Source organism: Rhinatrema bivittatum, chromosome 1 (assembly GCF_901001135.1).
Source record: "Rhinatrema bivittatum chromosome 1, aRhiBiv1.1, whole genome shotgun sequence".
Classification (NCBI taxonomy): domain Eukaryota; kingdom Metazoa; phylum Chordata; class Amphibia; order Gymnophiona; family Rhinatrematidae; genus Rhinatrema; species Rhinatrema bivittatum.
The window spans coordinates 724,989,176-725,009,880 of record NC_042615.1 but is presented as its reverse complement, the minus strand read 5'-3'; the positions used below and the strand labels follow the sequence as shown (position 1 = coordinate 725,009,880).

The 20,705-nt window shown below is 42.5% G+C and overlaps 1 protein-coding gene across 1 annotated transcript in view; it reads right to left on the bottom strand.

Moving 5' to 3' along the window:
• CDC20B (cell division cycle 20B) overlaps positions 1-18,916 on the bottom strand; it is a 221,700-nt gene extending 202,784 nt beyond the window's left edge. The window contains exons 1-2 of the mRNA XM_029577272.1: positions 18,714-18,916; positions 18,416-18,487 (exon numbers count right to left, since the gene is read on the bottom strand). Of these exons, the coding sequence (XP_029433132.1) occupies positions 18,416-18,487; positions 18,714-18,788 (147 nt within the window). The 5' untranslated portion in view covers positions 18,789-18,916. The remainder of the gene's footprint in view (positions 1-18,415; positions 18,488-18,713) is intronic.
• Positions 18,917-20,705: the final 1,789 nt, after the last annotated feature.

The following is a 20,705-nucleotide window of genomic DNA, read 5'->3' as shown; positions in this document are numbered from 1 at the left end:
CGTGGACGTATCTCCTCGCTCACCCAGTTGTGAAACTTTCCTAGACACACTGAACTTCATGGGTTTCAAACAAATAATTAATGAACCCACCCATAAAGCAGGTCATACGCTGGACCTCATTTTCATTAACCATGGACTTACTCCTGCCTCCCACTCAACATGCCTACCAGTTCCCTGGTCAGACCATAAGCTGATCAACGCCGTACTAAAGATACACCTACCTACCCCCCAAAAAAAGCTGAATAACACAATCCAATTCAGGAAAATGTGCAGCCAGGAAACACTCAGCAATAGCCTATCTGTAGAACTTAACCAACTGGACCTCACAAACGCAAACTCAGCCATATCTTCCTGGAACAACATCACCAAAAAAGTGGCCGATACTACATGCCCAACTATCACCAAAGCCTCTCAAGCAAACAAAGACAACAAAAAACCTTGGTACCCCCCAAAACTAAAATCCACAAAACAGGAACTCAGAAAAAAAGAACAACTTTGGCGCAAAAACCCAACATCTGCCAACCTCACGGCATTCAAGTCCATGATGCACCTATACAGAATATCCATCCTCCAAGCAAAAAGAGACTTTTACTCACAAAAAATCCACCACTTCATCTTTGACCCCAGAGCGCTATTTTCTTTGGTTTCATCCCTCACTAAACCCTCATTGACATCCATACCAGATGATAAAGCTGCAAGCAAAGCAGAAGAACTTGCAACATACTTCAAAAACAAGATCCCAAACCTATTAACTCAGGCCAAGAATAACAAGAATACTATGCCAGTAACACCACTAGTTGCCTTTCCATCACAAAAGGCAAGCCTTGGGGAATTTGAACCGACCTCATCTTTAGAGATCGAAAACATCCTAAAAAAGCTCAAACCTTCTTCACATCCTCAGGACACCATCCCAACCAATCTCCTCATCACTTGCTCTAAAACCATCTCCAAACCTATTGCACAAATCATCAATTGCTCCTCTTCTCAAGGGCTAGTTCCTGACCCTCTCAAAATGGCAATCATAAAACCACTCCTAAAAAAACCAAATCTTTCTCCAGATAACCCGGCCAATTTTCGCCCAATAGCTAATCTACCCTTCATCACAAAAATCTTGGAACGAGTTGCAAATAAACAACTAACAGAATACCTGAACAACAACAACATTCTTTCCCCAGCGCAGTTCGGCTTCCGCCAATCTCGAAGCACGGAAACTCTCCTAATCTCATTAACGGACTCCATCCTACTGAACCTTGAAAAAAGACAACCTTGTCTACTCATCCTCCTAGACCTAACAGCAGCATTTGACACGGTCAACCATAATACATTAATAGATCGTCTGGCAGACATTGGCATCAGAGACGTTGCCCTCACCTGGTTCAAATCTTTCCTACAGAACAGACATTATAAGGTTAAGGTCAACAAGGAGGAATCTCAACCAGTCACCTGCAACCTGGGAGTCCCACAAGGATCTTCACTCTCACCAACCTTATTCAACATATACCTTCTCCCACTCTGCCAGCTCCTCCTCAACCTAAATCTCATCCACTACTTATACGCAGACGATGTTCAGATACTGATTCCAATTACCGAGTCTCTTCATAAAACTCTGGACTTCTGGAACTCATGCCAACAAGCCATCAACCACCTGCTCACAAGTCTCAATCTGATTCTTAATCAAAACAAAACAGAATACCTCCTCATCTCCCAAGATGGAACCTACACACATCCCATTACCAACCTGTCTTCCCAATTAACAATGTCCCCACAAGTCAGAAATCTAGGAGTTATATTAGATAACCAAATGAATTACAGATCTCTCATCAATAACATCGTAAAGGATGGATTTTTCAAACTACAAGTCTTAAAAAGACTGAGACCACTCCTCCAGTTTCAAGATTTCCGATCAGTTCTACAAGCAATCATTCTAACCAAAATAGATTACTGCAATTCACTTCTACTGGGCCTCCCCGCTAACGCCACAAAACCTCTACAGATGTTGCAAAACGCCTCAGCAAGGATCCTAACCAAGACAAACAAAAGAGAACACATTTCACCCATCTTAAAAAGCCTACACTGGCTTCCTGTCAAATTCAGAATACTTTTCAAAGAGCTCTCATCAATCCACAAGGCACTACATAACATTGCCCCACTCGAGCTCAAAATCCCTCTCCAACCCCACACCTCTACCAGACCAGTGAGACAAGCTTACAGAAACAACCTTCAGATCCCACCAATGAAGACAGCATTAAGTAAAAGAGCATTCTCCACAGCCGGTCCCAAACTCTGGAACTCTCTCCCGCCAGACCTCAGATTAGTGCAATGCCCCATTATATTTAAAAAAAGACTCAAGACTTGGTTATTCAACCAAGCATTCTCATAATATCAGCCAGCGGAATTTCCCTACCAATGATCCCTTCATTGGTAACCCCCTAGAGAACTCTCTAGATCATCTCTAGAACTCTCTAGAACCCCCTAGAGAACTCTTAGGTCATCTACGAATCCTTATGCAGTCGAAAATCAAAAAACCTAGCCTTATGCCTAACACCTGTGTCTCCAGCCTACATTAGGTTCCGTAACTTTTACGTTTTGTTATTAACCCCATATATCTGTTTCCAAGTTCTATCTACCTGTTCATTGTAAGACATCAACTTGTCATTGTTATTGTTTAGAATGTAAACCAAATTGATCAGTAATTCTGTTATTGGAAAGTCGGTATATAAAAGTGCTAAATAAATAAATAAATAAATAAATAAATAAATAAAGCTATAAGTAGTGGTTCTCGCCTGTTTCAGGGGCCAGGTGAATGATGCTTCCTTGTCTGCTCTTCCTGATGTGACCCGTTTCCTGAAAGGAGTGAAACATCTTCGTCCTCCCTTGAAGTTTCTAGTACCATTATGGAGTCTAATTCTGGTCTTGAATTTCTTAGTGGGTCCTACGTTTAGACCAATGCGTAACCTTCCTTGTGGTTATCGACCTTGAAAACTGTTTCTTGTGACAATTTGTTCTGCATGGAGGGTTTCCGAGCTGCAGGCCTTGTCTTGCCTGGAGCCCTTCCTCCGGGTGACTCCAGGGGCAATATAGCTGCATACTGTTCCTATTATTTACTGAAGGTGGTCACTGAATTTCACTTAAATCAGTCCATCACCTTCTCTGGACACAGAGAGAGAGAGAGACAGGAGAGTATCATCTGTTGCAATCCTTGGATGTCAAGAGACATATCATCTGATATCTGGAGGTTACTGAGCCTTTATGGAAAACAGATTGCCTGTTTGTTCTTCACAGTGGTATTAAACAAGGAGAGCTGGCCTCGCGGGCTATAATAGCCCTTTGGATTAAGAAGATAGTCATGGCAGCATAATTTGATGCTGGCAAGCCGATACCTAGTCAGGGCTCATTCCACTAGGGCTCAGGCAGTGTCATAGGCGGAAATTAGATTGCTGTCTCCATTTGACATTTGCTGAGTGGCAATGTGGTCCTTACACACCTTTCCAGGTTTTATCATCTGGATATGCAGGCCCGGGAGGACGCTGCCTTTGCAATGTGTGGTTTTTACAGGACCGCGGGCCACCTCCCGCCCTATTCAGGAGTAGCTTGGTTACATCCCACTTTTCTGGATTCATCTGACTGGATGCTAAGAAATGAGAAATTACTACTTACCTGATAATTTCCTTTTCTTTAGGACAGTCAGATGAATCCAGCTTCCCTCCCTTGGCTGCTGAATTATTGTACTATGGTCTTCTTGTGTGACTATGCGTTACAGGGATTATTGATAAGTGTTAGTCCAGTCCCTAGACTAGTGTTAATATGTTTCTTGTCTGAGCTCAGTGCTTCCTTTGGCTGAGTATTGACACAGTTATCTGTTTATAATCAAGCTTTTGGCTAGTTTGTCCACAGTTTGCTTTTGAAGAAAATACAGGCAGCCTGATGTAACTGCAGGGATATATGTACTGTGATGTCAGTTTACTCCCTCTCCATCTGCTGATAGAGATGCATAACCCACTTGTTCTGGATTCATCTGACTGTCCTAAGTAAAAGGAAATTATCAGGTAAGTAGTAATTTCTCATTCTGCAGGTGGATGATCAGGGGTAAATCAGCACATGTAGTTTTGAAAATCAAGTCTGAGTGGGTCTTTTTCTTCCTCTGATCTAAACATAACCCCGGGAATATCTATTTTTATTTCAGCTTAAAGTGTGTATTTTGTGGAAGCCTGTGCATATTTTTAGTTGCTGTGAGGGGTACAATTTTCAATGTGGGCAATTTATCTGCATAAACACCTATGAAAATTGTCGTTCCAATATACAAATTGCTTGCTTACTTTTTGTAGGAATATGAATCAAATAGACCTTTAAAAATACAGATGCCAGCATGTAATATAGGGTGTATTCTAGATGGCACTCAATCATACCCCCCACCCCTACTGGTACACTGCCGGGCTTCCCAAACCTGTCCTTGGGACCCCACAGCCAGTGGGGTTTTCAGGATATCCACAATGAATATGCATGAAATAAATTTGCATATGATGGAGAATGTGTATGCAAACTTATCTCATGCATAAGAACATAAGAAATTGCCGTGCTGGGTCAGACCAAGGGTCCATCAAGCCCAGCATCCTGTTTCCAACAGAGGCCAAACCAGGCCACAAGAACCTGGCAAGTACCCAAACACCAAGAAGATCCCATTGTGGATACTGTGAAAACCCCACCAGTTGAGGGGTCCCCAAGACAGGTTTGGGATGCCCTGTACTAGGGCAAGGACTTCCAACTCTGGTCCTCGAGAGACATAGCAGACCTTGTTTTCAGGATATCCACAATAAATTTGCATGAGATATATTTGCATACTGTGGAGGCAGTGCATGTAGATCCATCTCATTTATACTCATTGTGAATATCCTGAAAACCAGACCCATTTCTGGCTCTAGCGAGCCAGAGTTGAGCACCCTTGAACTAGTGGGAGAAGAGGCAAGCAATTGCCCGCTGCCTTGTCCACGTTAAAGTACAGCAGTAGCTTGCTTGAGGCAATGTTTATGCACAAAAATATTGAACTAATCTCACTTTGCATGCTTGGTTAGCAACACATATGTACCAATTACAATATTATTATACAACAAGGATAGGCAACCCTTGGAGTGCCACAAACAGGTCTGGTTTTCAGGATATCCCCAATGAATATGTTTGAAATATATTTGCTTGAATTGCATCCATTTGTATAGAAAGCTATCTTCTACATATTCATTTTGGATATCTTGAAAACCAAACCCATTTGTGGCACTCTAGGACCAGACTTGCCTACCTCAGTTCGAAAGCATACAATTCATTTTCCTATTGATCACACCAAGGAGCACTACATTTCCACAATCAATGCAGAAATAAAAACTAAAACTTCATCCAAGGCTTAAAAATGATATTATATAGACTTAAAATTGTATCATGGGAAAGTTTTACATTGCTGATTTCCTGTTGCTCAAACATGAGAAGTTAAGAACCGCTACCATTTCTGGGGCCGATGCAATAAGACGTGGTAAAATGGGTGCTTGTATTGAGCGCCCGTTTTCCTAACGCATGCACATCCACCTCTCCTGGGCGCCCGATGCAATAGTAAAAAGAGCTGCTGTGATAAAATGGTCGTGCTAGGGATAAATTTTGTGCCCAGGAGACGTGGAGGAAATGTTTCCAGAACTTCAGGACAGTCCGCCCCCCCCCCCCCCCCCCCCCACCACTCACACACACACACACTCCCAACAACAATAGGCACAGGAAAACCAGGTTTCCGGGGTCCGTGTTTTCAGCGTTTGCTTTAAAGACCTGGCTCGAGTATACTTTTTGGTACCATTAAAAATTCTTCCGGGATGCTGTGGCGGGACACATGAGGCTAGGAGATGGAATTTAGTTTCCCCGCTCCCGGCTTCAAAGCCCGTCCCCAAGTCATTTCTTTTGTCGCTCCATTTAAAGGGCAGGAAGCATTACCCACATGGGGAATTGACAAGTTTCCCCCAGGTCCGGCACATCTACCCTCCGATATCAAACAAGTCGATCAGAGGAAAGCAGGGAGCGGGAGAGGCCTTGTGGGGCAGGGCTGCTGCTGCTGCTACGTTTGCGAAGCCAGCTGCAGCCACCGGCACCCAGGAACTGCCAGAGGCAGCTGTTGCCATGAGCCCTTGACTCGCGGAATGACTTCACGCCAGCTCTGGGGCTGGCGATAAAGTTTGCCACGTTAACAAATGTGCGTTGGGCGCTGGAGGGGTTTCAGCATCGGGGGTAATAGCTAATAGCCTCATCTACATGGAGTTTACATGTGGTGAGTGCTATTGGCTAAGCAGTTGTTTGGGTGCGCATTTTGGGCGCACTAATCCCCTTATTGCATCGGATGTTAGTCTAGTGCGACCAAAAACACACGTCCAACCAAAGGTAAACCTATGCGCTAGGCTGGGCACACTTTATTGCATTGGCCCCTCTATTTGGGAATAACATACTGCACTGTGTGTGTTCCTTTGCTGTGTGATACACAATTATGTACGTCACACCTAATCAAAATTCTTCCTAGAAAAGAAAAGGTCTTTCCCCTGAGAAAGAGTATCAGTGAATAGTATTTTATTGTTACTGTCATAAATCAATAGAACTTTGCAGCAAATATATGTGCTGATGTGGAAGTGTAAGTAGTTGCTGATCTTGGAGCCACAGCGAACTAACAATACACTGCCTAATCACCACACATATGGAAACCTGACTTTATTGTGTACTGCCAGCACGTGCTTGTGAGCCTGTAGATAGAAACGGTCTACTTTTCTCAGCAGCCAGCTGAAAGCACACAGACACAGCGTACCGGAAGCACCAAATAAAGCAGCAGTGCACTTCATTATAAACTGGAGGGGAATGATATGGAATGGTAAGTAGAGATGCTGCTTTCTAATTCAGTATATGACATGTTTGTTGTAAATAAAATTACAATATTTTTCATAGTGTTTTGTAGCAGCAATAATAAGAACATAAGAACATGCCATACTGGGTCAGACCAAGGGTCCATCAAGCCCAGCATCCTGTTTCCAACAGAGGCCAATCCAGGCCATAAACCTGGCAATTACCCAAAAACTAAGTCTATTCCATGTTACCATTGCTAGTAATAGCAGTGGCTATTTTCCAAGTCAACTTAATTAATAGCAGGTAATGGACTCCTCCTCCAAGAACTTATCCAATCCTTTTTTAAACACAGCTACACTAACTGCACTAACCACATCATTTGGTCTTTCCACGATGGCCTTATCTTCCCTAAGTGCCCCTTTAACCCCCTTGGTCATCTAACGGTCCAACTGACTCCCTCACAGGCTTCCTGCTTCGGATATATTTAAAAAAAAAATTATTAAGAGTTTTTGCCTCTATGGCCAACTTCTTTTCAAATTCTCTTCTAGCCTGCCTTATCAACGTCTTATATCTGACTAGTCAATGTTTATGCTTTGGCCTATTTTCTTCAGTGGTATCCTTTTTCCAATATTTGAAAGAAGTTCTTTTGGCTAACGTAGCCGCTTTCACCTCACCTTTTAACCAAGCTGACAGTCGATTTGCCTTCCTTCCCACTTTTCTAATGCAAGGAACACATCTGGTCTGGGCTCGCAATAGGGTATTTTTAAACAATAGCTTCTGCGAGGGACGAAATATGTGGTCTATTTACTAAGCTAACATGTTAATGTGTGCTAAAGGCATTTAAATGTGAGTTATTTTTTAGTACACATTTTTGTGAAAAATATTTAAATTAGCTGATTAAAATGCAAATGTGCGCTAATCAGCACATTTTAATTTATCTTGGCTCATGTTAAAACAAAAATATATGTCCATGGCGAAACTTCAGATCTTTCAGAGGTGTAGTTAGGTTTTTGCTGTAAAAATGCCTGTTACCACATGTTTTTAGGGCTGCATAAAACATGGATTTCTGTGTGTAAATGGTATATATAAAATTGCTTGGGGTTTACTGCATGTAAAAGTAGGCAAATGCCCTGATTTGGCATGGATTTTACATGCACTGGGGATAGATGGGCCAGGGAGTGGAGTAGGGACTTGCATGTATCCTTTTATTTTCCAATGTTCACACGGAAGTTAATGTGCACAAATTATGCTCTGCAAAGAGCAGGTGTAACCCTGTGCAGATTATTTTGTGCACGGTGAAAGGCAATTACCCGAGCATTTTCAAAGTCAACTTATGCACACAAGGTCTCTTTGCAAATGGAGGATAAAGTCTACATGTACACAACCTGCCCAGTTATAAAATTACCCTCTCTGTGTGCATAATTCCAGCACTGTAATGTGCTAGTCACCAAAGGGCATTAAGTGAATCATGTGTTCAGCACTTTAATGACCAGGATTATTAAGGGTCCACAAATGCCCCAATGAGTAACTACTAGGAATCTTTGAGAAATTAATTATCATGATTTTAAAAAATCAAAGAAAATAATTCTTTGCAAATGTCATATTCACTGATAATCCCAATGATATTTATATGCAATAACTGCTGTAGAATTTAATTACATGTCCTTGGATCATTTTAACTCTCCATATGTGTGCTTCAAATTTTGGACTTTTCCATAGAATCTAATTCAGTGAATTACAAATGTTGTTCATGAGACCCTCAAACAGGTCTGGTTCTCAAAGTAACCAAAATAAGTAAATTAACCTGGCTGTTAGCCTGAATGTATGTAAATTGATAAAGAGAAGAGCCATCTATTCTGACCATTTTCTCCTTCTAGTGGAAGACCATATATGCAACTTGATCTCCAGCTTTACCCAGCCATGCCTGGTGACCTCACAAGTTGAGTTTTCAGGATATCCGCAACAACATGAGTCTGGAAACTTGGTATATGCCAATTTATCTCATGCATATTCATTGTAGGTATTCCTGAAAACCCACTTGGATGAAGTCTCACCAAAATAAGTTTGAGAAGCTTTGTCCTATACAGTATATTTCCTGAACATTCATTGTGGATATCCAGAAAATCAAACTTGTTTGAAAATCACAAGGATCAGATTGGGGAAGCACCCACCAATTTAGGAAGCAATACTCAAACTGATTGACTGGGGAGGTTGCAGGCACTTTGTCCACGGGCCTGCAAACGTATTTTCAAAGGGAAAACTCCCTGAGAAGTTTTCCTGTCAAAATACAGAGCCAGCTGATGCCAAAGGTACTTAATACCTGCGGGCTTTCCAGCAAATGCAAAGTCCATGCCACCATTCACACAGGGAGATTTCAAAATGAAATCCCCAGGCATTGTCTGCAAGCACCACTCTCCAGTGCCCGTGCCCCAGCCCCCGCCCTGCAGGTGAAAGTTCTCATGCTGTGAAAAGTACAGATCCTTTTATCTGCAGAGAGGAACAGCAGTTATCAGCCCCCAATTTTACCCAGTGTGCAAAATATGCAGCAGTTTAGAAAGATGAAATAACTGTAACAAAAGAGTTTATTCTGCTCCAAATAAATGGCTTGTTAGAAATCTGGAGATCCATATTCAAAAGCATTTAGCCAGCTAACTCAGAAGTTAGCCAGGTAAACGAATAGGCACTTAGGGGCAGATTTTCAAAGGCTACGCGCGTAGCCTGAGGAAATCTGCCCCTGCGCGCGCCGAGCCTATTTTGCATAGGCTCGGCGGCGCGCGCAAGCCCCGGGATGAGCGTATGTCCCTGGGCTTGCCAAAATGGGCGGTCCGGGGGGGCTTGTCTACGGTCCGGGGGCGTGGCCGAGTGCCCCGACACAGCCCCGTGTCGGGACCTGGCCAGTCGGCGCATACAAGTTACGCCTGCCAGAGGCGTAACTCCATCGAACAAGGTAGGGGGGGGGATTTAGGTAGGGCGGGGGGTGGGTTAGATAGGGGAAGGGAGGGAAGGGGGGGAAAGGGGGGGAAAGGGGGGAGATCCAAAAAAAGGTTCCCTCCAAACGGGGGAAAAGCCATCGGGGTTCCCCTTGGGCTCGGCGCACGCAAGGAGGTGCACACATGTGCACCTTGCGCGCGCCGACCACGGATTTTATAACATGCGCACGGCAGCACGCGCATGTTATAAAATCGGGTGTACATTTGTGCACACCGGGTAGCATGCACAAATGTACCCCACGCGCGTAGGAATTAAAATCGGCCCCTTAGCCAGCTAATAAAATAGCAGACTAAAATTTAGCTGGCTATCTTAGGGACATTCCAGGGGTGTATCTGGGAGGAGTTGAATTAGCCAGCTATGTTAACTGGCTAACTCCAATATTCAGTTAGCCGGTTAACATAGCTGGCTAAGTCTGGTTGGGTCAAAGAGCTGTCCTAAAGTTAGCTGGTTAGGGATTAGTTGGCTAACTTCAAGATAGCCGGGTATATTCCATAGGCTGCTGCACTTTTAAATATGCCTCTAAAGTTAGTGGGATAAGTTTATCCAGATAACTTTGTTATCCAAACAGCGTCTGAATATGGACCTCCTCAAGTTTGAAACTTGACTGAAGCCAAACCAAGAAATCATAATGGGGATTGTGAATTAATATTGACACTTGGGGTCAGATTTCAGGATTGAACAAAAAAAAGAAGATAAATTGTGTATATTTGAGGAAACAAATTTTTCTTTCCTAAAGCTTGCACAAATAAAACTAGAAGTTCTGCATTGAATAGTAATGTTATTAGTGGGAGAAAAACACACAAACAGGTGATCCCATAAGCCTCCCTCCCTTCAGAAGTAGGCTACAAACTATGGGGGTCATTTATCAAAGTGCTATATGGCGTTTTCGCATGCAAAAGCACCATAATGTTTGGTGCAATGTCCTCCTTGGGGGAGGGAGGGAGAGAGAGAAAAAGAAAGAGAGAGAGAGGCTAGCCATAATGCCCTCATGCTAGATAAGTATTTATATCTCTATGGGAGGCCCACCTAGTCACTCGACGTGAAGTATAGGGGTTAGGGGTCACTTTGACATTCAAAGTGAGACATACAAACAGCTCTCTTGTGAAGATTTGATGACCTTCGGAGTGAGGAAACACCAAAAGATGAGATTTGTGCAGTGTTCTCTCAACCTAGTTTGATGTTACCCAGGTAGAGAGTCTGTCAAGCTAGGTTGAGAGAACATTGCACAAATCTCATCTTTGGGTGAGTTTCCTCACTCTGAAGGTCATCAAATCTTCACAAGAGAGCACTGTTCTGTTTGTACATCTCACTTTGAATGTCAAAGTGGTCCCTAACCCCCTACACCTCACCTCGAGTGACTAGGTGGGCCTCCCATAGAGATATAAATACCTATCTAGCGTGCGGGTATTATGGCTAGGCTCTCTCTTTCTCAGCTAGGCTGGCTCTCCAGGAGCCTAAACCTACTAAACATGGTCCCCCCAGTGGTTGAAAAAATTATCACAATTTGCACCAAGATAGCACTTCACATACATGCTGATACAGTACAGTGCACTCCAGCAGAGCACACTGTGGACACACATTTTCAACACATTAGCTTTACCCCTTATTCAGTAAGGGGTAATAGCACATCAAAAACACACATTCAACCCCCGCAAAACTAATAGCACCCACAACATGCAAATGCATGTTGATGGCCCTATTCGTTATTCCCGCACAATTCAGTAAGTAAAATGTGCAACCAAGCCACACATTTTACTTTCAGAAATTAGCGCCTACCCAAAGGTAAGCGTTAATTTCTGCCGGCACCGGGAAAGTGCACAGAAAAGCAGTAAAAAACTACTTTTCTGTACACCCTCCAACTTAATATCATGGCGATATTAAGTCAGAGGTCCCAAAAGTTAAAAATTTTAAAAAAAAAATTTTAAAATCGGCTCACGGCTTAAAAACCGGATGCTCAATTTTGCCTGCGTCCGGTTTCCAAACCCGTGACTGTCAGCGGGTTTGAGAACCAAGGCCGGCAAAATTGAGCATCGGCTGTCAAACTCGCTGGCAGCCGCCGCTCCTGTCAAAAAAGAGGCACTAGGGATGCGCTAGTGTCCCTAGCGCCTCTTTTTACCGCGTGCCCTAATTTGAATATTTTATTTTAGTGAATCGCGTACACAGGAGAGTGGGCGCTCGCCCACTCTCCCGCGAACTTTACTGTATCGGCCTGATAGGTATTAGTGCAAATTGCAATAAACTGCCTATTACCATAAAACACACCCCTTTTCCTATCACATGCGATATTTAGTGCATTTTGATAAATCTAGGCCTATAATTGTCCAAAAATTAGCAATTATAAAAATGATGCTCTGCAAGTTATCAGAGGTATATGGCCATAGTATTAAAGAACAGTATGAACTGGTTTGGCTTGGTTAGGGGAGGGGGTGGGGGGGTGAGTGACCAGCTGCGTGTTAGCTATTTGGTTTGTTAACAGGTATTGCTTCAAGATGTTGAACGCTGAAGGGCCACTGTGTGTGTTCAGTACGCTGTATTGTTTTTGATGCTATGTTGGAAAAAGCAATTAAAATTGTTAAACATAAAGAACCTTTCACCTCAAGGCCACCAGTTCAAATGTCAGTTAAGGTGCTTATGTGATCTCAGCACATTTCCAGGGGCCAAAGGAAAAGCACTCACATCACACTCCTGTCAGATTCCTCTGACTCTGCATTCTGCTGCACACCTCATCGCGGACTTGTGACCAGGACATGATGTGGGTCAGTGAGTGCTAGTGTTTATTTTCTTCAGGGTACATCAGTTGTCTGAGATTTTTATAAGATGTTTGTGTATTTTTATAGCTTTAAAGTTTGGATCCTAATCTTTTTCCATTAAAATATTTCTTCATTTCATTACGATTGTATCTTCTGGAGACTTTGTGTGAAGCAATAATACTATTTGTGCATTTCAAGTATATCAGGCACAATTTAACAGCAATATTTAAGAATAAAAATTAAAATAATTTTGAATTAAAGACTACCAGAAATATAAATTTCTACCTTATAATTCTGAATTTTCTATCATCTCAGAGGAAATATTAGTATTTACACATTTAGTAAACATCTGCATTGATTGTCTTATGATTTGTAATGTATTGGATTCTAGGGTTTCAGAATGTTTCTGTAAATCATGAAAAGAATTACTAAATTATATTAGAATTATTCTTGGTAAAAAGATAAACAGAGGCAAAGCATTAATTGGTTTGCTTATGGAGCTGTCAAGTTGCATAACCTTTCAAATGTATCAAAGGTTGGGCACATGCCAGGTTATTCAGAGCTCTGCACCAGGCTTAAATCTTTCTCAGGTATTTGCATCAACAACATCATTACCACTAACATAGATCCTCCTTAAAAGTACCATATGTTAAGAGATTACACAAAAAAAGTGCAAAAAGCTACAAATGTTCAGATTTGAAATGGTGCAAATCTCCTAAGAGAAAAATTTGCTGCCAGGCACAACCTGTGCGAAAATAATTGCACACACTAGAAGACGCACAAAGGAAACTGCAGACCATTTTATCCAATCCTTAAATCTAGTTTTTAATTCATTAGCATTTGTGATGCATTTCACTGAATGAAATACAGAGAAAAAGAGATCTTTGTCATCTAAGGTCAAAACTGTAAGGCCCAAAAGTAACCACACGGTTCCTCATTGCACAATATTAATGTTGGGCCAGTAAAACGAGCTATGACCTTTCACAAATGCATCACTCCTAGTGCCAGCATTACTACAGACTCTCTTTACTGCGGCTTTCTGCACAGGCCTATTAGGCTTATGCTTAGAGTAATAAAATTCTGGGAGTGGCAACCTGCTGCCACCAAAACTCTGGGATTCATGAGGTCCAAAAGGGGAGGGGCAATGCAAGATGGGGTGTGCAGAGAGACTGGAGGTTGGGAGTGGGATTCACAGGACATTCAGCAAATATAATTCATCTTTATCACAAAGTGAAAGTAAAACAATTACATGAAATAAACAGACAAATCTAGTTTTGATGCTCTTTTGAGGATGAAAATTTGTGCAGTAGGGTGGCAGCTGCAAGGTAGCTGGTGTCTTTCAAATTTTCAGCCAGCTAACAATACACTGCCTTCCTGCCACACACAGAAAATTGTGAATGCAGAGGCAGAGCCTTCTCATGTTACCTTCTGTTTTCTTGTATCTTGTAATGGAGAATATTTCCTGTAGCAAGTGGCAGAGTAGTAGTGGCTGCTGGATTTTCATACAGTGCAGCCAGCTAACAATGCACTGCCTACCTGGCACAGGTTGTAATGCTGTATAAGGAATTAAATATTGAGAAATTAATATTTTGGGCCAAATGCACTAAGCATATCCCTCCCCCCCCCCCCCCCCCCCCCCCCCCCAGACACAAAATGGGAGAAAATCTTTAGTATATCCGGGCCTTTGAGAGTATGACTAACCTGCACTTTACACACCCACTTCTGATGCATCATGAGAAAAAATGAAGACAAACAGAAATTTAAAGCAAATCATTCCATATTCCATCAAATTTCAAAGTTATTTAGATTTTCCAGTGCACTCTGATTCATTCAGATTTTAATAGAAACAGTGACAGCTTTGAAGTAATAAACTTATTTAGGCCAGAAAGTAAGGGGAGAAGTGGAATTCTTTATGTATGCTAAATAAAGCCAATTTTGAATATGAGACCATGGGTTGCTAATATATTGGAATACTAGTGTAAAGTGAAATATTACTTCTGTGATTAATCCAAAAGGTGGTGCTCACTTACAGCTCTTCCTGCTGGTTTTTGAATACAACAATGTGGAGTGCAACTAGAAACTGTTACGCCATCAAGCAAACAGCCAACTAGCAATGCGCTGCTAAACTGACACATTCTTACTCGGTCCTGCTTTGTGGCGGTTTATTTCTTGCAACCTATAGTACCACGCTATGCATTTCATATAGTGTGTTCAGTTCTTATTGCATACAGTTGACAAATTTAGCATTGAGACAAAAAAAAAAATAGTATAATACCCGAGATGTAGATTTATTGCAAGTCTCGTTATGTTTATTGTTTCTGTATTCTCTACAGAGTTTCTTAAACCGCCCTCTAAAAGTTTCTGGAGTGCTTTGCCCTCCACTTCTGACTGAAGCTCCCCCTACCTCCACATGCACACACAAAGCCAAAAGAACTAAAGCTCTGACGGACTCAGGCAGTAAAGTGCATTCAAGCTGAATGCACAGCTTGACCCACACTTGAACACATTTTATGCATATAAACATTACTATCAACGTAGGAAGAAGTTTTACATGCACAAAAATATGTGTTTAAAACTGTGCGTCTTGCTTAGCACCTTTGCATGGAAATCCCATGCAAATGCGGGCATTAAGCTGTACTCCCCAATGCAGAGAGGTGTGCTGGTCTAACTCGTTTTTACAAGTGCTAGAAGCTTGACTCCTGGTCAGAGTTGGAATAAGGTTCCAGAGCTGCTGTTCTAGCAGGTCATACAGGGCAGTATCCCAGCCTCACAGAAGAAAACACACAAGACAGCCGGATCCAATGGGGATATCCTATCATTTAGCTGAAGAAAGAAGGTTGGAGTTGGGGGGGGGAGTCAAGTTGGGCCTTCTCAGTGTGCAGCTCTAGGAGGCTTTGCTCAGCAGAGAGGCAGCAGTCCCTCTCTTGTATTTCCTTTTCAGAGCCTCCTGCTGCACCAGAGCCCAGTGCAGGCTACTGAGCCACTCCTTCGTCTATTCTCCTTTAGGGAAATGACCTACCAGCGGTTGACGGGGCCCAGGGATAAAGGCAGCCACAGGCAAAAAACCTGCCCAGGGATCGGAGAGCCTGATCCTGGAACCCTGCTCTTTCTTCATTGCTGGCAGAAGTGAGGATCAGAGGCCAACCCTCCAGATTCAGATGAAGTACATACTGGATATTCCCCGTACTCCCATTATCGATTCCACACCCTCACCTCCCCAGATAAAAATGTCCATTTGGACTGTGCAGAATGCACATTTTAACTTGGTGTATGCACTTTTTAACTCCCAATGCATTAGCATAAGAGCTTATTGCATTGGGAATTTAAAAAATAAAGGATCTTGTGTGTTAGAAAACTGCTCTGGAATTCAGTGCTCAGCTTGAATGCATGGCTTTTTGCATCAGCCTGCGAGTCAGCTCAAAAGGTACTCTTTAGGCCATATACTTCATTCAGTAGCTTGTATACATAATCCATGTGGTATTGCCTCTCTCTTTTTAAAAACATAGCAAGCAGTTACCGTAGTATATGCTGTCAATGCCCAGCAATGTGAGACTTTGGATAACTGAAATCCTAATAGGAGTTCTTAAGGGAAAACATCTCTACTCCATGACTTGCTGAGTTTAGATCATGTTTATGAGCAAAAATTCTGCTTCGGCCTCTCTTCTTTCCCACATGACTGCTGTCTTCACATTGAAACATCTTGCTTTTTATTCCAGTATCCTAAGCACCCATAAAGCATCAGCATGCTACAGAAGTGTTTAGATAATTCAGTTGTCAACTACAACAGACATGTCCCTTCACATTCTTTTCTACTTTCATTTCATTACTAAAGTGACATCAGTATCCAAAATTTTTGAAAACTCCCATCTACCCTGCTGACCCAGTAAACTTGATTTACTGGGTCAACTTGATTTACAGCAGCTGTCTGTTAAGCTCCTTTTAGAATCAATGTAAAACAGGCTTTCCAAACTGGGGTTTGACGCTCCAAATGGGGTCACAAAAACGTTAGCTGGGGTCACAAGTGCCACAAAATGGCAGAATTCTTCAGGCACCAGCAGCAGCATTAGTAGTGCACGATAGGATGGGGCCTTTGAGCCAGCACACACTTATGGCACTGCTCTTGCCTGACTTTCTGTGGTAACAGTAAGCCTTGCATGAGAGGAGATCAGGACCACTGCAGGGACTGTGAACTTACTTTAATTACTAATTTTAATGACGTGAATTATTTGTTTATTTAATAATTTAAAATTGTTACTATTTTAATAATAATTTAAAATTAATTAATTTTTAATGACTTTAATTACTAATGCTGCTGCCATTTGCAGATCACAGTCGGATTTGGGGACCAGCCACCAGTGGAAGAGTGGGCCGAGTGTGCACAAGCAGATTGCCACTCCTCTTCTCTCCTCACCCACCACTGAACCTACCCAAGAGAAACATTTTGCTCCTGTCAACAGCCTGCCCTCTCTTCCCATCAGTTGTTTATCCACTTTTGATTCGGGGTCACAAGGAAAATGTTGCTGCTGATTCTGATCAGGGGGGTGTTTAGAAGTGGGGCTGTTTGAAAGTAGGAATCTGATGCAGCAGGGATTTGAGAGGTGGATCAGCTGGAGAGGGATTGGCTGTGGAAGTTGAAGGAGAGGGGGCAATGACAGAACAACCCTAGAGAGAAGCTGGGGTTGGAGAGAATCAATTGGGAGGGATGTGAGAGAAGAGTTGCAGGAGAGGGTTCCAGGATCAGACTCTCCGATCCCTGGGCAGGTTTTTTGCCTGTGGCTGCCTTTATCCCTGGGCCCTGTCAACCGCCGGTAGGTCATTTCCCTAAAGGAGAATGGACGAAGGAGTGGGAGGTGAGAAAGAGGGGATGGGTAATGGAGTGAGAGGGTAGAGATGACAGGATCAATTGGGGGCTATAGAAGTGAGAGGGAAGAGATGGCAGTGGATCATTTGAGGGTTATAAAAATGGTTGAGGGGTGAGAAAGGATCAGCTGGGCTGATACCAAAAACATTAGACAGGGTGAGAAAGGGGATGAGCTGGGAAGGTGAGAAAAGCTGGGGGATGTAAGTGGTACTCAGCTCTAGAGGACACAGGTTGAGAGAGGAGGTCCTCTGGAGGGGATAGAAGTTGAAAGGATGGAGACAGTGGAGAGTGAAAGAAGAGTAATTGTTTTCATTGTCCTCTGGGGTCATGTGAATTTTCAAGTGCTAAAATGATGTCACATTGGTTAAAGTTCGGGAAGCCTGGAAATGAAAGGAAGACAGCTGAAGAGTGAAACCCTGAGAAGGAGAGTTTGAAGCACATGATTAAAGCTATACACATTTAATGCCCCCTAAAATATGGATATAAAAGAAAAAAATATATAGGGACAAAACAGAAAGGAGTTACAGTAGTAAAACTAAAAAAAAGTAGCCAAATCTGTGTATTTTTAAGATTAGTTAATACTGTAAAATTATCTCCTTAGCCATTTATTCATTGACTTTTTATTCTTGTAAATTGAACTTATTTATCAGTTCTTTTAAACTGCTAAATCAGAACAAATCTGGCCAGAGTGGTGTACAATAATCATAAAAATATATCAACAAAGCAGTGTATAATAATCATTAAAATGCATCAACATAAAAATACATAAAATTATTACAGATCAAACAAGTAAACAATAAAATAGTGCCCAATAGGGAACTTGATGTCATTTCTGCTTGAATTTTCTACCCTTGCTTTTCTTCTTCAGCATTATATATGAAAAGAAACACATTATTTTCTCCTCATCTTGAATTAGCACAAATGATGGAAAATAAAATGGCAAAATGTATGAACTTACCTTATTTAGCTTCGGTAAACTGTGCCGTCTGCTTCTTTTAAAGTCTTTGGCAAGTTTTTTCATGATATTTTCCTTACAAAACACAAATGTTCGTGTCACATTTGATCTTCTAGAATAGTATTATACATGCAAGCAGCAAATAAAGTACAATCTTTCTCATTCTACCCAATCGAAATATATATATTTTGTAACAGTTATATTTGTCGTAATTCATACCTTTCTCTGCACCTGTGAACTAAATTATTCGTAGAAAAGTTCAAGAAAGCATAAGGATCTAGCAGAGTTAAATACAGCTTACCCACGTCATGGCTTCCTCCGTCTTGATCTTACGACAAGCGATCCTCTCGAGTTTCCAGTCCATCTGCATAAACATTTATTACGAGGATTGTTTTGACTTAGCCCTGACTGAAGTGACACCACTTTATCAAGGTGTGTGCAATGCACCCAGCGCGTGGGCGCTGATCGTGCGGCTGGGAGTGCCTAGCTGACGGGCGCTCTCTACCTCCCCCTCCTTGCGCCCTCCTCTGAAGCTCCCAGCCGTCCGATGATTGGGTTTAAAGAGACAACGCTGGCGGCCGGAGAAGCGGGAATCGCCTTCTCTTTAATCGGATTGGTTGACAGAGTGCAGGGGGGGGCTGAGCTCGTGACGTCATGAGCAGGAATTCCCTCTGCGGAATGCTGCGGTGTAACGAGTACAGCGTGCCGGAGATGCTGCAGCTTCTTCCCGCCCCAAGCGCGAGCACGTGCGCCCCTTCTCTGTTGTTTTTTTCCCTCCTCCCCCCTACCGCGCCTCGGCGCCTACCCCCCAGGGCATGATAATTAGCAAGCTGTTGTAGGCAGGCACTGCGAGGAGCGCCAATTGCCAGTTGGGGATGGCAGAGTCGCGGCACAGCAACAGCCGCAGCAGCAGGAATGGCACTTCCTGCCCGGGGAGGGCGGGCAAAGAAGCGGCCAGAGATGCGGGAAAGGCAGAGTAGTTGGGGGGAAAATATAAACCGTCTCTTTTCCGTGACAGTTTGCAGATACAGATCACTGGAGCTGGGTGCCTCCTCATCTTTAGCACCATTGTCTTTTGGGATAGCTTTTCTTAAAATTGCTATAGCAACAGATTTAAAAAAAAGAAGAAAAACTCCATCGGCCTTGAACACTTTCGTAAATGCAAAGCCAATGATAATAATAATAATGGGTTGCTGCAGAGCACAAAACCCCAGTGTTACTATATAGTTTATATACGTTTATAAAGAGAAAGATACAGCACTTTCATTTTATTGCCTTGAACTGTGTATATAAGTGATTTAATTTTAATATGCTTATACTGTTTTGGCTTTACCTTTTTCTATTCTTAACCCCCTGTTGGAACTTAAACAGGACTCTATGAGAGGAGTTTGAATAGTGAGCACATAAATTGAATATTTGATATTTAATTAAGGGATGCAGAGGCGATGCCTGTACCAGGATGTTAACTGTGTGCAGAAAAAGCTAAAAAACTATAAGGAATTGAACTATAAAAGCAATTCAAGGTGTTAGTTCATGAGAAAAAGGGAAATAAATTTCTTGTTTCTGTTCACGATCACCCACTATGTAGAAATGGGAGTTTAGATTAAGATTATGCATTGCAATATTTGATGCATATTGGAATCCCAACCTACAAATGTCAGCATACATCACTGCTAATGTATCTATTCTAGAGAGTCTCAGACCCTACCTGGCCAATCTCTCTCACACTCACACTCGTCACACCCCAGACTAGTCTCTATCTTACACTAGTTATCCTCTTAACTAGTTTCTCCCACTGTCTCTCACATACACACACATCTGTCACCTCCTCCCCGACCAATCTATCTCTTTCACATCAGTCATCACCGACCAGTCTCTCACACCAGTCACTCCAACTAGTCTCTCTCTCTTACTCTCATACAAGTCATTCCAACTAGCCTTTCTCTCTCACTCTCATACAAGCCACCCAAGTCTTTCTCTTTCTCTCACATCAATCATCCCCGATCAATCTCTCCCAGCCTCACACCAGTCACCCCAACTAGTCTCTCCCTCTCTTATTCTCTCACTAGTCACCCCCAGACCAGTCTCTTTCTTTCACACACCAGTCACTCTCTTAACTAGCTTCTCTTACACTCTCACACATATACGTCACCCTCCAACTAATCTATCTCTTTCACACCAGTCATCCCTGATTAGTCTCTCTCACAGTCACCCTGACCAGTCTCTCTCTTAAACAGTCACCCTCAACTAGTCCTCTTTCACACCAGTTGCCCTGACCAGTCTTTCTCTTTCA